The sequence below is a fragment of the Asparagus officinalis genome, chromosome 1 (genome assembly GCF_001876935.1).
Source record: "Asparagus officinalis chromosome 1, Aspof.V1, whole genome shotgun sequence".
Lineage (NCBI taxonomy): Eukaryota > Viridiplantae > Streptophyta > Magnoliopsida > Asparagales > Asparagaceae > Asparagus > Asparagus officinalis.
The window spans coordinates 10,548,753-10,565,534 of NC_033794.1; the positions used below are offsets into that span (position 1 = coordinate 10,548,753).

A 16,782-nucleotide genomic window follows, 5' to 3' on the forward strand; every position below is an offset into this window, starting at 1 on the left:
TAAAAATCTTTATGCTTCTAATGGATCATAATATATATTTCTCACCGTCTTTCATATCTCATATGTTACCTTATGTTTTTGAGATATTTTGCAATTATACCCTTCATAGTGTTGATATTTTGTGTGTTACATCTTATATGTTAATCTTATGTTTTTGAGATATTTTGCAATTGTATCCTTCATAGTGTCGAAAATTTAGCTAACATGTACATAAATGACATGCAAGGCTGGTTTCATATTCTAGCAAACACAAACCCAGATCTCCAATCTTCACTATCTGCAGTGGTCTAATACACCATCTCAATTGGTCTATTACTTTGTCAGCTATTAACACATTATTCTCAAATGTAAAGTATAACATAAACAAGTAGCTAAATGAAATGATCGGTATCAATGAACCCCAAGAAATAATCACAACTTAGTTATACATTATGCTATATTTTCACAAGAGTTCATGACCATTATACAATACCACTCCCTTCACTAAATAAACACACCCAAAAACACACTCTCCCAATTTTCCTGTACAAATTATTCCGTTTACTCTCATAATCATCTTGGTCCAGAGAGCTCCATTGCTTGAACCAACATCAGAGAATCATCAGTAAGATCAGAGTAACGCTCTGAAGATGAGAACTCGGGCACCTTGAACTTTGGAGGTGGCTCGAGTCCTTGAGAAGCCTCCCATTTCTCTGCGAGACCATCTCCTTCAAGCATTCTCACCACTTCTGACATTTTTGGCCGGTGGCCTGGGAGGTACTGTGTACATAAGAGAGCTACTTGCACCATCTCTTCCAGCTCTACACGATCATATCCATTCCTTAGATCCTTGTCCATGAGCATGTCTAGCTTCTTCTCTTGGTGGATCTTTTTCACCTGGAAAAATAAAAACTGTGAAACTGTACAACAAAAAACTTCTCAAATTTGTAAGATCAGAAAGAGTATTGGATCTAGGTTTGGGACTAATATCTATTGTTAGACTTAGAATAAGGGCTAAGGCCCAATTTATCCCTAAAAAACTAACAATAAGCTTTTGAGTCAGATTGGTTCTCAGATCTCACAGAGCTGCCCGATTTTCTTAACAAGTGGTATTACAGCTCACTATCAGCCGCCAAATATTGAAAGACACAACAAATGTTGGTAGTCTTATTGCTGTGTTCAGGGTTGCAAGTTTAGATGAAACTGCAAGTCAAAGTTAACCTACGTATGGATGATGTATGATACCCAAGAGAGCATGTTGTAGGTTTCATGGTTTGTTGTGGATCATTGAGCTAGACATAAATGAAGGGGAAGATTGTTGGGAAGTCATTTGTAAATATAGTCTCACATCAAACATACTTTAACAATAATGAGAACTCGAATAGAAAGTGAGAACTAATACCTTTATAGTTTAGATTTTTCGTTTATATGATGATGCATATGATATATTTTTATCCACTTTGCAGGTCACTATTGGATAGTTTTAAGACTTGGATTCGATGCGGGTCTGGACCTCAATGATTCGTATCTAACAAGGAACGATCCTCAAGGAAGATGATGTGGTTTGTTGCAGAGCAAGGGTCAAAATAAATTTACAATGTAGCAAAATAAGAATGAAAGACTTCTGGTTGGTGCTTACCCACTCAATCATGGCTCCTTTCTGATTAGCCGCCTTCCCAAACTCTAAAGCAGTCTGCCCAGTAATTAATTCAAGAAGAAGAATCCCAAATCCAAAAACATCAGTTTTCTCCGAAGATTGGCCTGTGGAGAGATACTCTGGAGCTATATGACCAACAGTGCCTCTAACGGCTGTAGTCACATGAGAATCCCTATGATCCAAAAGCTTTGCAAGTCCAAAATCACCTACTATTGCCTCACAATAATCATCGAGAAGTATGTTTGCAGCTTTTACATCTCTATGTATTATCTTAGGATCGCATTGCTCGTGAAGATAGAGGAGGCCTCTCGCAGCTCCAAGTGCTATTCTCTTTCTAGTACTCCAGTCTAATGACGGCTTTCCTGTATTTGCAATTTGAAGTACAAAGTGTGAATTAATCTTCTCATTAGGAAATGATGGCTGCGGTTATTACTGATAAAACCAAATAACAAAATTGTTTCGGGAGAATAATTTTTACTTGAGTGCCATAATTGCAAAAGCAGATAAAAATAGTTTTACATGTCATATGGAAGCTATCCTATAGTAATAACTTGTGACTACTTTATGCTCACAGCAAGCTTTACATAGTTTCTGCTAAATATCTCTATGAGGTTGCCATTAATAGAGATAAATTTTTATACACAATCATATTTGATTTCTTTCATATGCTAAAAATTGACTGCACGTACTATCTCTATTTGAATGTGGGATCTTTATAATATATGCAAAAAAGTAAAAAAACAATATAGAAGTTAGACTTTATTAACCATATAAGCTTAATAATACAATGATTTAATTATCTTGTACTTTAGCGGCTCATTAACCAAGTCCAAGAATGTGACTTCGAGAAAAAAAACATTCTCAAACAAAGAACGTAGTAGTACCTTTCAGTCGAGAAGCAACACTTCCATTGGACATGTAAGGATACACTAAAAGCCTCTCTGTGGCAGTCATACAAAATCCATAAAGTCTGAGTAAATTCCTATGAACTGCCAAGCTTATCATCTCGACCTCGGTTTGAAATTGGGTCTCACCACCAGCAGCATTTCCATCCTTAAGCCTTTTCACAGCAACCAGAGTTCCATCGGGAAGATGACCTTTATATACATTTCCAAATCCACCCTTTCCTAAAATGTTCTTGTTACTGAAGTTATTTGTAGCATTTTGAAGCTCCCTGAAGCTGAACCTCTTCAAGTTTCCAAGGCAAACTTCCTCGTTGTGTTGATCTGAAATTTTGAAGTAATAGTAGTTCAAGTTTTGTAATAGTAGGAGCAAATTTCGATTTTGGTTATAACTAGAAGTTTAATTTTATACTAACCGTTGACATCAAGGAAGATTTGTTGGTTATGCTGATGTCTCCACCAGAAGAACAAACCCAGTCCGAGGACTAGTAAGCAAATGCAGCTAAGGGTGGAAGCCAATGCAATGGCAAACTTGTGGCCTTTGGGCTTTGTTTGGGGTAGACCACCTTAAGAAAATGTTCAATAACTCAGATATCAGTTAACCTTAAGAAAATGTTTGAGCAACTTAATGATGAACGGATGATATTTTCAAGTATTTAGGTCCGAGCAATTTAATAAAAACTTGGTAAAAGTACGTCAGTTAGAAAACATGTATGTGATTAGAAGAATTAATATGTTTAAAATAATAATAATGAGATGCCAAGATAATATCAGAGGGCAAACAAAATTTTCCAAATTAAAATGCTGAATTGAGATGAAAAAAATTAATTGCCCAAGAAAATGTAATTGATTGATAAAATAAATTTGATGGATATAGTCAACATAATGTAGATATAGGACTAAAAAATAGATAGCCGGTCCTTTCTCTGGTGGTACTACATAGAAAGTCAATCATCTCAATTACTAAATGAATCATGACAGTTTTTTTTTTTATGATGACAATCTTTTCAAAATGTTTTCCTTGTTAGCGGTGCCTAGTCTCCACCGTTTTGAACCATAATAAGTATTACTAGAGATCTTGTAGAACAAAAGTATTACTTTGTGAGTTATTAACATTGAAGGACATAGGCATTTGCATTGTGCCGGAGCATTCCTGTTCCAAACCAGTTGCACAAATCAAGGGATTGCCCACAATGCTGCATGAAATTAGAAGAACTTGTTCAGAATAATTACCTTTCTAATGCTTTCGAAAATCAAAACATAAGAGAATAATATACAATCAAAGTAGTAATAATTTCTGAATAATAAAGAAGAAATCATTTGATATGTCACGCCCCAGGCCTGCAAGCCTGTTGGTGCATGAAAGACGTGGGACCCAACCGAGTGTAACACGTTATTTGGCTCAAACCACTGCTAAAATCAATTAGATGATGTTACACTTGAGTTTTAGACTTACCTATTTAAACCACTAAAAATTTCACTCAAAGCGATGTTCTCATCGCAACATGACAATTGGCACATTCCAGTATCACCAAGCGATGTGGATTCTAGACGTGACTCCTGCAAGCTCTAGAGGTGGCTTACATTGCGCTCTCGCGGTGTAGCACTTAGCCCCGCGTAGCACTTAGTTCTATACTTCCGACTGGTAGCTACTCTGATACCATTTGTCACGACCCGGGCCTGTGGGCCCGTTGGTTCGTACAAGCCGTAGGAACCACCGAGTGCACGTTGTTTAGCTTAAACCACTGCCAAAATCGACTAGCCAATGTTACACTTGAGTCTCAGACTTACCTATTTAAGCCACTAAAATTTTCACTCATTTCCCGATGTGGGACTATCACACTTGGGGCATCACATGATATGTACCTGAAATCAGAATCAATAGGCTGGCCCATAGTTTGCGAAATAATTCATGAAGTTTTAATCAGATAAATCTCATCCTTAAAATTCTCAAAACATCTATTGTTGAGATATCTTTAGATTCTGGAATACTTCTTCATTTTCATAAGTTGACCAATATATACTTGATTTATTTACTTCTAAACCATAGATATAACTTCTTGTTGAAACCCTCCACGTATGTATCTATTTATGTTGATTTATTTCTCCCGAATTTGGATCCTCTCCACTACAAAAAAGTAGTGGAGGGACCATTATGTAAAATTATGCCTCGCGACTCCATTATTCCATTTTCTATTCAATTTTAAATTGACCCTTGGATACAAAATCATGAAAATATATATTCTTCCTTGAATATACTATTTAGGGAAAAAGGATTAAACCCTTTTTAAGAAATAAAGTTTTTTTATCGTAATATGAAAAAACCGAAAGACCCCTTAACTATTTAAGTTATTAATTGAACGAATCACATTTTTACCAGTAAACCATACTCTCTATATTATCACGACCGTTGATTATCTAGTGGATGATTATGATTTTTCATTGAGTGCAAAATAGGAATGAGTGCGATACAAGGGAGTACGGTGCGTGTCAGATTTAAAATAAATCACAACCACCTTCTATATAATCAATGATTCTGATCAAAAGGAGTGGTCCATCCACAGCTTTTTGTAGTGGTGAGGATCCAAATCCTTTCTCCCCCAGTCTAAATAGGAAAATATATTGTTTCTTTCCTAAATTCAAAACTTTTGCCAGCTAAGCAACCGTTCAACAAACCAAAATTGACTTATAAATGCAATTTACATACTATTAATTTCATTTTTTAGTCTCACTCCTTACTAAATAATATTGATATCCTTAAAAGGAATAAAACAATCCTTCACTTCTTTATATGTTAGTGGACAAACCTGTAACCATGACTATTTAAATAGAACATAATCACAAGATCAACTGTGTTGAATACTATTTGCCAACAAAATCTAGTTCTTCAAATACCATGCAATTCTGAAAACTCCACAAACTGCCATAAATGAACAGAACTCAAAGGTCAAAGATCTTGGAAGCCTTACTTGAATGTCCTAGCTGGAAACCTGGGTACAGGACCACTCAAATTATTATAAGACAAATCCCTGAAGCATTTAAAAAAAAGTACAAAATCTTTAGCTTCACATTTGATTACACAAAAGAACTGTAGTCAATTTGTACATGAAAAATACACATATATTGAAACTCACAAAAATGCTAATGGTGTTATATTAGCCAGAGACAATGGAAATGCCCCAGATAGGCTATTATTGTTAAGTCTCCTGTTACAGTCCACATGAAAATATTAGAAAATTAAAAAAATAAAAAATAAAAGTTGACTAAGCTCAGACTATGCTTACAAGTATTCAAGGCTTTTTAAATTGCCAATAGAGGAGGGGATTTCACCACTGAGGAAATTGTTGGAGAGATCAAGAGTTTTTAACTCTGCAAGTTTCCCAATCTCATGTGGTATTGGCCCTGATATCATATTATTCTGCAGTAGCCTACAAAAAAAACCATTATTTAGCCAATAGAAGAATCTATGCTAAGGATAAAAGAAGGAAAAATCTTTTACTATTAAGAGCTTACACATTCTGAAGTTTTGTCAAGTTCCCAATACTTGGAGATAAGGTACCTGACAGATTTTGGCTTGGAGTTGCTCTGCATCAAAACAATTAAAAACAAAACAGAAAACTTTAATATTCTATTCATTTAATCAAAATCTATCACCATGATTGAAATGAGACTTACAGCTCAGTAACAAAATTCTCCGGAGAGCAAGTAATCATAACCCAACTGCAAGGATCAACAGAGTCATGATCCCAGTTATCAAGAACATTACGGGGGTCCTTGAGAGAGTTCTTGATGCCCATCAAGGCTACAACTGAGCCAATTACAAAAGGAAAAACCCACATCAGCATATCATTGAAAGGAGCTAAAAATAATAATAGAAATAAAAGAAAAATGTGAGAGAATTACCTTCATTATTGACACCTTTGGGAGAGAGAAGAGGAGAAGATGAAGATAACGAACACAATAAAACCAAGGTAAAAAGCCCAGCTCGCCAAATGTTTGTTCTCATTGAGCCAAGAGAGTCCAAAACACAGGCGCCCATAAAAATGAAAGGCACAAGAGATTCAGTTCATTGATGGGTTTTAACTCTTCTCTTCTCTCTCTCTCTCTCTCTCTCTCTCTCTCTCTGTGTGTGTGTCACTCACTCCTCTGAGTTCTTTTTGATGTCAGAGGAAGTGGCCCATGCTGTAGTGTTAGCATGTAAAGAAGAAAAAGGGAGGGAGAGAGAACCAACATGCCTGCCACCTAACCTTGTAAAAAAGAAGAAATGGGTATTAAACAATTGGCAAAAGTATTATGCTTTTTGAAGGTGAGAATAAAGCTAATGATTCTTGACAAACCCCTTATTAAAGTTTGAGTTTTTTAATTAAAAACCCCTTTAAACTTCATAAATTAGAAAAAATAAACTTATAAAACTTGTTTGCCTAAAATATCGCAAATTAGCAATATGCATTTTCAGTTTGTCATACACTTTACAAGCGACATATTTTGAATAATTTTGCTCCTACTTACTCTCCTTTTCGTTGCAAGCAGATACATGGTAATAAGAAAATATTAGAAATTTATGGTTTATAAAGATTTAAATAATTTACGATGTTTCGTAGAATTTTGTAAGTTTATCAGTAGTTTTTTTTTAGCTTATAAAGCTTAGAAAAGTGTAATGCAAAATACCCGAAAACTAAGGAGGGTTTTGTGAAATTTTCAAAATAAAAAAAATTAGGAGAGGGATTTTCTTGTGGTGGGGTAGTTCTAACACTTGCTTGGGAAGTGTGTCACTGTATGGAGAATTTCTGTGACAGATTAAACAAATTGGTGAAAAGATACTGATTGGGAGGAGTGGAGAATTGTCCCTCATCCCTGAGGTGTGATGTGAGGGAAAAGAATAAAAGCAATCTAGAATTTTTAAAGGATGACTATTATTATTAATTTTAGTCCAGCATTCAAAAAGAGTGACAAAACAGTTGTCACTAGATTAGAGGAGTGTTTAGAGAAAGTTTTGGAGGGGATTATGATTATGCCCCAAAATGCAATAATGTCGGTTGAATGGGCCTTCAGAGAAGGGCCCAAGTGTTTTTGGTGTGACTGGCCTTTTTGGTACATTGCTTCTCGTCAACCACCACCGCATGATCTATGCACTCTGCTCTGCCTAAATCTTGGATCCTAGGGGGACCATAAGGGGCTGTTTGGTTGTTGTTGGTAAAGTTGTGTATTTATGATACAACTTGGAAAGTTGTTGTCCACCTCATCATTTTCACTTTTACACTTTTCTTTGTTTGTTTTTTATTCCATTGGAATCATAAAACACTTGTTTGGTTTGCAAAATAAAACTTTAATTGTTTGTTTGGAAAGTGTAAAAAGTGGTCCCTACTCAAGTGATCATAATGGTTGAAATTACTTTTTCCTGATTTCAATGTCAGCTTTCTCCTAAAATCATGTTTTTTTTTTATGAAATCACTTTACAAGCCACATCAACATATGAAACCACTTTACACTATTTTCACAATTACAAACAAACAATTGAAAAGTGATGAAAACTGACATTGGGGCCCACTTTTTTACACTTTCCGTCATTTTACATGGTAAAAACATACAACCAAACGGGCCCTAATTTGTTCAACCAAATATAGTTTGAGAGGCTTGCTTGGATGATAAAAATACATGACAAAATCAACTTTGCACAAAAAAAATTCTTAGTTTTCAAAATTTATGCTTTTTTTTTTGGAGGAAAAGTTGGTTGGAAAGTTGAATGTGAGACTCAATTCTCTTTTTTTCCCCCTCCACAAATCGCTAGGGGTTAAGAGGATATTTGACATGAGATTGTGCCAACATGAGAACAAATTTTAAAATTGAGACCCTTGTTTCTCGCTGAATCTCAATAACTTTACAGAAATAAACACCATTTTTGTATTACAAGCAACATATTAACCTGGGTGACTCTATCCACTAAATCGTAACTCCGAAATTGTAGTGAAAGTTGAGGATCATATTTTTATATATCTCGCACTTTTAGCTCTCTACATTATATAAAGTTAATAAGATATATTGTATTTTACTTTTCTTGTGGAAAAAAAAAATCTTGAAAAAATATGTAGGAAAGCGCTCAATCTTTCTTTATTTTCTTAGCAGTTCATCTTGTGAGGAGAGGATCAATATCAATTTAACAACTAATGCACAAGCCTTTCTGCGTATACATTTCTACTTCTACGCAAGAACTGCTACAATATAATTTAATGATAATGGTGTACGGATAAAATGATGCAACCCCCCATTAGGATAGCGCCTTGCATCAATTTGGGACCCTCCAATTATTCCAAAAAACAATATTTGCCATATTTATGCAAGTAAGTTATCAAGTTGGTGTTGGGGTAATGTGTCCAAAATCATAAATATATTTTTTCAAAGGCATGCATGCCCCAACTGAAAACGGATCAACGCATGCCTGCCTCTATCAAAAGCTCATTACCCAAATAAACAAAATTGTAACTTGAGCATCGTCATAAGCAAGGATTAAGGCATGGTTACCCACTAATGAAATTGCTAAAATAACCACATGCAACTTTAGGTACCAAGTGGCGAATTTTTTATGTTCCCTAGAATCTAGCTAGGCTTCAAGGGTGAGAATTTGAAAGAAAGCAAACGGACGGAGAAGAAAAGCAAGCGCGAAAACAAAGAGAATACGAAAAGGAGAGGTGGGGATGGGTGTGTGATTATACTAATAGAAACCAACATTCTCTCGGTTTGGTTCTTCATTAAAATCCTAAAGTTTAGAGATTTGCTTGGGCCTTGAGATTTGTGTGCCCATAGCTTTGTTCAGTCCTTACCATAATACAATATTCTGAAATTATAGAATTATAAAAGTTTATTTCACCACAATTTTAAAGTTTTTTTTAGTAGGTTGCTTCAACTCCAGGGACTTGTTTGGTAAATCCAGCTAAACTGGTTTAGTGAAGCAAAAACAATTTCACTTCTAGACTAGTTTGACAAATAACTATAGAATTGCTCAAATTGATTTTATTAGGTCAAAATTTCTATTTTAAGCTTATTAAGTATTGGTTCATTGTGTTGTCGCCAAAGGCTAAATTTGGAATAAAATAGATATAAAACAACGAAAGCTGAAGTGCTGTATTTAAAAAAAATTCAAGTTAGCTGATGTGCGTTTGTGAAACGTTGTGCTTAAAACAATATTTGGCATACTCCGGTGCAAGGATCCTAATGCCAAACTGCTTCCAGGAACAGCAATATAGTACAATGGTGTGCACCAACCAAGTACTATCAAGATCTCCTCGATCTATAAGATTTTTCGGTCAAGGCAACGATGTCAATATCTCCTCGATCTATAAGACCTTTTGGTCAAGTCAACGATCTCCTCGATCTGTTAAAACCTTTCGATTAAAACCTTTCGTTTCAGGGCTATGTTCATTCGGGCACATGCTAAATCTTTTACGCTTTTAAACTCTGCAGCAATAGCTCAACAGATTCAAACACTTCAAGTTTTTCAACGCTTCAGTGTGTTCGCATACCCCAAGAGCTGCCCCAAAGGGGCACTATTTATAAGCCTCTAAGACCAGCTCAAGGGTCATCCACAATCAATATGACTGTTACAAATCATAATGACAATTATGATTGTAACAGCAAATGACTTAATTGTTGTAATTACTGCATGCAGTAAAGCCTGAACGCGAGGCCAGCGAGGGTCACGTTTCTACGCAACGCGAGGGTTGTGTCGCGCCTTGCGAACACAAGGCTCGCGAACGCAAGGCTCGCACCCTCACGCGAACGTGAGAGTCGTGAACGCGAGGCTCACACCCTCGCGCGAACGCGAGGGTCGCGTCGCGCCTCATGAACGTGAGGCTCGCCCGCATGCTTCGAAACAGCTACAGTGGCAGCCAACGTAGCGCTACATAGCCCCGATACCTCCATATGAAGTGCGGAGTGTGCCATACAAAACGCCACTTAGCACATCAGTCCATTAACCTCGATCCTCGGCCCATTGGCCCACAGTCCATGGTCCACAAGCCCACTAATACTTATGATGGATTAATTAATTTATTTAAGACAAAACAATTATCGGCTTGCCACGACAAGCCTCGAACTGAGGACCTTTTGAAACATCAAAACTTTTATTTTCCACTATACTACTAAAGAGTTCTGAAAAATACCAGTAGTTAGTAAATATATAGTTTGAAAATTATTTTGGAAAACGGTTTTGACCAATAAATCCAACACATTCTACTCTAAATTAGAATTAAACCGGAACCAAACCGGAATCGAACTGCACTAGTTTATCTCCATTTTGCCGAACTGACTCAATATTTTAAATGCTCCGAATGAATTAAGAAAATCATAATTGCTATTGAAAGTATAGTGAAAGGAATTATGTGTTACAAAATCTTAAAGTTACGATCATATTATAATACTTTTCACGAATATAACATTATAGTTACATCATGACCAATTTTCTATAGATAGGAAATATGTTATGTCACGTAGCTCGAAGCCTTCACAAGTCTTTGAGATTGCTTTACTTGCTTTATTGATTCACTCAACAAAACCCCTCACGTCACACGACTCGCATTTTGCTTGGCCCCTGCTCACACTCTCTGCGCCTGACTGCAGCAGCACCCTGTCAATTCCACAGTGAACAAAAAATCTGGGCCACATAAAACAGGGAAGATGGAAAAAAGCAAAGTAATGAAGCATTCAAAAGCAAAAGCTGCCATTTATCTCTGGTCTATTCCCCTCCCCCCGCGGGGTGGTACGTGTTGGATTTTTTTTTTTTTTGAAAAACGCTTTTCAAAATGAGTTTTCAAAAAATATATATATTAACTATAAATTTTTTTTATAAAAACTTAGAAAGTTAAAATTTTGGTGTTTCAAAAAGTTCTCTATTCGAGGCTTGCCAACGGCAAGCCGAGAAGTGTTTTATTTTAATTAATCCCTCATAAGTTCCAGTGGGTCATGGGCCGTGGGTTGTGGGCTCGTGAGCCAATGAGCCGGGAATCGAGGCTAATCGGACTAAGACGCTAAGTGGTGAAGAAACCGCAAAGAATTTCAAAGAAGAACAAGTGTTGGGATCCGCAAGAGTCACTTTGGAAGCTGCGCGGTCGACCACGAACGTGCACAGACTCTAGGAGGAGTCTGGATTTGGTGCGGTCGACCGCGAGACATTGTAGGACATTTTTGGGCTCTGTCGTTTGTCACGGTCGACCATCACGGTCGACCGCCAGACCATGTAGGAGTTTTCCATGTTCTGTCGTTGGTCACGGTCGACCGTGACGGTCGACCGCGTAACGGGTCAAGCCCAAACTTGTGTTTCCTGTTCTTATTTGGTTTTGGTGTTTGTATAAATACCAATACACGTTCTAGGGTTCTTAAGGCAAGAATTTGGAATATTTGGAGCACAAAGAAGATGTATTTTCTGAGCTATTTGTTTAGGGTTTATTTGGAGAGATTAAGAGCTTTGTTGGTGAGATTAGTTTGTTCCTTCGAGTGATTTGTAATCTCAAGTTGTACTCTTCTTCTCTATTAGTGAAAACCTCATCCTCTTCTTGCCCCGTGAACGTAGACAATTGTCGAACCATGTTAAAATTGGTGTTTTGTTTGTGCATTGATATTTAGTTGGTTTTGGCCCTCGTTGATCGGCGTTTGGTTTGGTTTCTCAACACAGGGTTAGTTTTCCACAACAATTGGTATCAGAGCTCGGGCTACGCTTGAGCTATTTGGAGGAGTAGATCGATTTGGGAAGCTCGTCTAGGGTTTCAGTTGGTGAGAAAAGTGGGATCTTTTTGGTAAAGCTTCTTTCTTTTCTCAAATTTGGATCTATTCTTCGTTTGTTTCCGCATTGGTTGTTGGTGAGTTGAGGATTATGGCCAAGAAAGAGGGAATTGAGGGTGGTTCTTCAGGTGTGAAGACTATCCAAAGTTTGAGTATCCACTCGATGAAGATTGATGTGGAGAAGTTCAATAGCACTAACAATTTTGGACTTTGGCGATGCGAAGTCTTGGATGTGCTCAATGCGTAGAATTTGAAAGATACGTTGGAGTTGGACGGGAAACCGGACGACGTTGATGAGAAGGTTTAGAAAAAGATGAATCGGACAGCGTGTGGTGTGATTAGGTCTTGTCTCACTCAAGATCTAAAATATGACGTGATGAATGAGACTTCAGCTAAAAAGATTTAGGAAGTCCTAGAGAGCAAGTACTTGACGAATAGCATCGAAAACCGCTTGCATTTGAAGATGAGGCTTTATCGCTTCCAATTAAAGAAGGGGACATCCATTAGTGATCACATGAACCACTACACGAAGCTTCTTGCAGATTTAGCGAATGTAGATGTCATTGTTGAAGATGAGGACAAGGCGTTGCTATTGTTGAGTTCCTTGCCCGACGAGGAATATGAGACGTTTGTCCTTACTCTTATTAATGGGAAGACATCTTTTTTATATAGTGAGGTCACCGCTGCATTAGTGAATTACCAACTTAGGAAGAAGGACAAGGAGATTTCTATAAGCCGGTAGCGGGGGCATTGGTTGCAAGAGCAAAGGATCCAAACCGAGGTAGAAGGTCACAGTCTAGAGGGGCACATCTTGGAATTCGTAGGAATCAGTGTGCTTTTTGTAAAAAGATAGACATTGAAAAGCTGATTGCCCAAAGTTGAATGATCAAGCCGGGAAGAATAAGGGGAAAGCGATTGAAGCTTCAGATGTGAATGTTGCTAAGGCTAGTGGCGATATTTTAGATTCAGATTCTTCGGGCTATTCATAACCAGCACTTTCGTCAGTTTGTGTTCCTGACTCTACTGAGTGGATGTTAGATTCGGGTGCCTCATACCATATTTTTCCTAGGAGGGATTGGTTCTCTAGCTTTCAGGAGTTGAAAAGAGAGGATGTTGTGCTCATGGATAATGATCACAAATGCCCTATTGGTGGTATCAGTACAGTTTGTATTCAGCTGAGTGACGAAGTGATTTGGGAGTTGGTTGGAGTGAGGTTCGTTCCTCACTTGAAGAAGAACATCATTTCACTTGGAGCTTTGGAGGCAGCAGGCTATAGGGTGACCTTGACGGATGCACGTTTGAAGGTTATATTTAGGTCCATGATTGTGATGAAGGGCATCAGAAGGAGTAACTTATACTATTTTCTTGAGAGCACGGTGATTGATAGAGCTCTGACGACTTCATTAGATTTGGCTAGATTGTGGCGTAGTTTGGTGCTGAGGTATTTGATTGGCGATGTCGTGCATAGGTTGTTGAGGAGTGCTTTGACCTGCAGATGGAAGTCCTTTGAGCACATTGGAATGACCAAGACCGTGGTGGCATTTGGCACTTCTATCCATCGAGCGAGGGGTTTTTTTAGGAGGTGTTCAGTCAGGCATTTGGGGGCCTTCTAAGGAGGCATCATTGGGAGGTAATTGTTTTGTAGTTTCCACAGTTAGTGATTGTTCTAGGAATTATTGGGTCGCGACCAGTTCCCGTTGGTGTAAAATCCTAGAAGTCAACAACAATTGGAAGAAGTGTATTGGCAGAAAGGTAACTCGTTGTTCTAGCTTTGATAGGGATCATTTCTTGCGTTTATGCCGAGCTCATGGCAACTTAAAACACTTCATTAATGTGGAGACTTTGGGGCGACGAGATGAGATTGTAGGATCTGAAATAGATACATTAGAACACTAGAGGGGGGTAAATAGTATTCTTTTAAAATTTATGCAAAGTAGATTATAAATTATAAAGAAAAATAGCAATCTCAGAAATTTACAATCACAAACACAAAGTTTTATACTGGTTCCACCAACCCGGTGTACATCTAGTCCCCAAGTAAATCCCGCTTGAGAGTTTTCACTATGATTTTGAATAAACTTACAAAATCAAAAACAAACATGGCCAACTTGCAAGTCCCTGCAAATTGCAACATCAATTGACAATTACCTTGTCAATTTACACACCAATCTCTAAACCAAGAGATTAACACTTCTCACAAACCGAGAAAACTTCTTTGAAGCAACAACTCAATTCCTATATGCCTTGATTTGTAGTGTTGTGTAGTAGTGGCTTAGGAATGATTTTAACTTCTGTAAATTGCCTAAATAATAAATATTTGAATGATGATCAAAGGCAAATTCAGAAACTTTTCTTTTTCTCAAAATCTGAATGTTTTTACACTTGAAAAATGCGCAAAGATCAAAGCTTATGGGTATGTAAATCTCTTCATTTTTTTTGAACAAATAACCTATTTATAGCCCTTGAAAAGACAATTATTTTGACTTTAAAAACGTTTAAAACGGCTATAAACAGTCATTAATTCAAACTTTGAAATCTGGAAAAACTGTATCTGTAGTCGACTACAAGACAAAATAATCGACTACACTGAGTTTAAACAGACTCTGTGAAGTCAGAAAATTTCGTAATCGACTATAATATGCATTAGTCGACTAGTCATATGTTTTACAGAAACATGACTGAAAATTTTGTAGTCGACTATATTAAGCGTCGACTAGTCATATGTTTTACAGAACATGACTGAAACTTTTGTAGTCGACTATATTCAGCATTAGTCGACTAGTCATGTGTTTTACAGAAATATGACTGAAACTATTGTAGTCGACTATATTTAACATTAGTCGACTATATCTGAGTTTTACAAAAAAATGTAATGTATGAAATGTTTTGACACTCAAATATTAATTATAAAATCTAATGGTTAATATAGAGGATTTCTATAATTAACCAACACACTAAGCATGTGTTAGTGTGTTCTAATATTTATGTGTGTGTGTGTGTGTGAGTGATCAAGGCTTGTACAATAATTCTAAGTAAAGAAAATATAAAATACATTATCTCATATGTTCTTCATCTTCTTCACTTCATAATGCCTTGAACTCAACTTGCATTTGTTCATACTTTGATATTGAAAGCTGCATATAAATGTTAGTGCAATTGTATATCACACATTGTATAATTTGTTATCATTAAAATAATATCATGGAGACTTGATACTCAACATTCTCCCCCTTTTTGATGATAACAAACAATTATGCATATGTAAGTATTTTAAAAAACAAATTTAAACATTATGAAATAAACATACTTACTCCCCCTGCATATATGCATATTAGAGTCTATAACATTACATAAGTCTAATATTTATACCAGTCTCCCCCTTTGTTATCAACAAAAAGAGATAAATATTTATGCTAAACATGATATTATTTCTTCAACATGAGCTAATACTTCAAACAAATCATCCAGATTATGAACATAGTCCATAACTTCACCCATCCAAATAGGTAGGCAAAGACTTGCCATAAAGATCAAAAGTTCCACAATGTTCATCACCATAATCTGTTTAAAATATATAGCACATATATTAACTATCCAAAAAACATCATAGTAATGTAAACACATAATCAACATACTTGACATAGTAGTAACATAACACATTACATATGTCTTAATATTAACCCACAACTACATAGTTTTTGATACTTGAACATAGATAACTAACAAAAAATAATAATTATTTTGAAAACTAAACACTAAAACATCCAAATCTAATATGATGCATGCACAGACTTCTAAGGTGCTGGAGGAGGTTGATGTCCTTGAAAGTATGCGCTTAGCTTTGTGTCCAAGTCATCAAACTTCTTGATTAGCTCTTCTTGATTACTAATAATATAGGAATTATGAGAATATAGAACTCTTTGACCAGTTTTAAGTCCAAGAATACATGCAGATAGTGTGTTGTACTGCACATCTGAAAAACATGAAGGTTCTGAAGGAAATGGTGGTGGTGGTTGACTAGATGAAGTTTCGGCTTGATGAGATGATTGAGGTGTATCATGTTGTTGTTGTTCTTGAGTAGGTGGAGGCTCATCGTGAGGATTTTGATCATGAATTTCAAAATTAGTTAACTTCATTCTTGTAAGATCATTGGAGTCAAAAAATTCGACAGTTCAAACAACCGATTTTTCAGAAGCTAGATCAACATTGAATTTTTCAAAGACTTTTGTTAAGAAAGCACCATAAGGAAGAGATCCTTTTGGTATTGCTAACGACTTTTGTTAAGAAAGCACCATAAGGAAGAGATCCTTTTGGTATTGCTAACAGAATTTCATAATAAACGGCAGCCCAATTTACTTGAATATTTCTAACAGAATTTCATAATAAACGGCAGCCCAATTTACTTGAATATTTCCCATAATAGCATAAAGAGCTTTAGCTAAATCTATGGAAAGGAAATGAAAGCTCCCCGTT

The 16,782-nt window shown here is 36.5% G+C and overlaps 1 protein-coding gene across 1 annotated transcript; it reads right to left on the reverse strand.

The window, feature by feature from the left end:
- Window positions 373-6,696, reverse strand: LOC109849429 (protein NSP-INTERACTING KINASE 1-like). The gene is made up of 11 exons (XM_020419267.1): window positions 6,442-6,696; window positions 6,214-6,346; window positions 6,052-6,123; window positions 5,823-5,966; window positions 5,673-5,744; window positions 5,508-5,567; window positions 3,637-3,734; window positions 2,955-3,104; window positions 2,521-2,862; window positions 1,619-1,998; window positions 373-876 (listed from the first exon to the last, which is right to left on the reverse strand). The coding sequence occupies exons 1-11, from the start codon at window positions 6,575-6,577 to the stop codon at window positions 553-555; spliced, it is 1,911 nt and encodes a 636-aa protein (XP_020274856.1). The 5' UTR covers window positions 6,578-6,696; the 3' UTR covers window positions 373-552.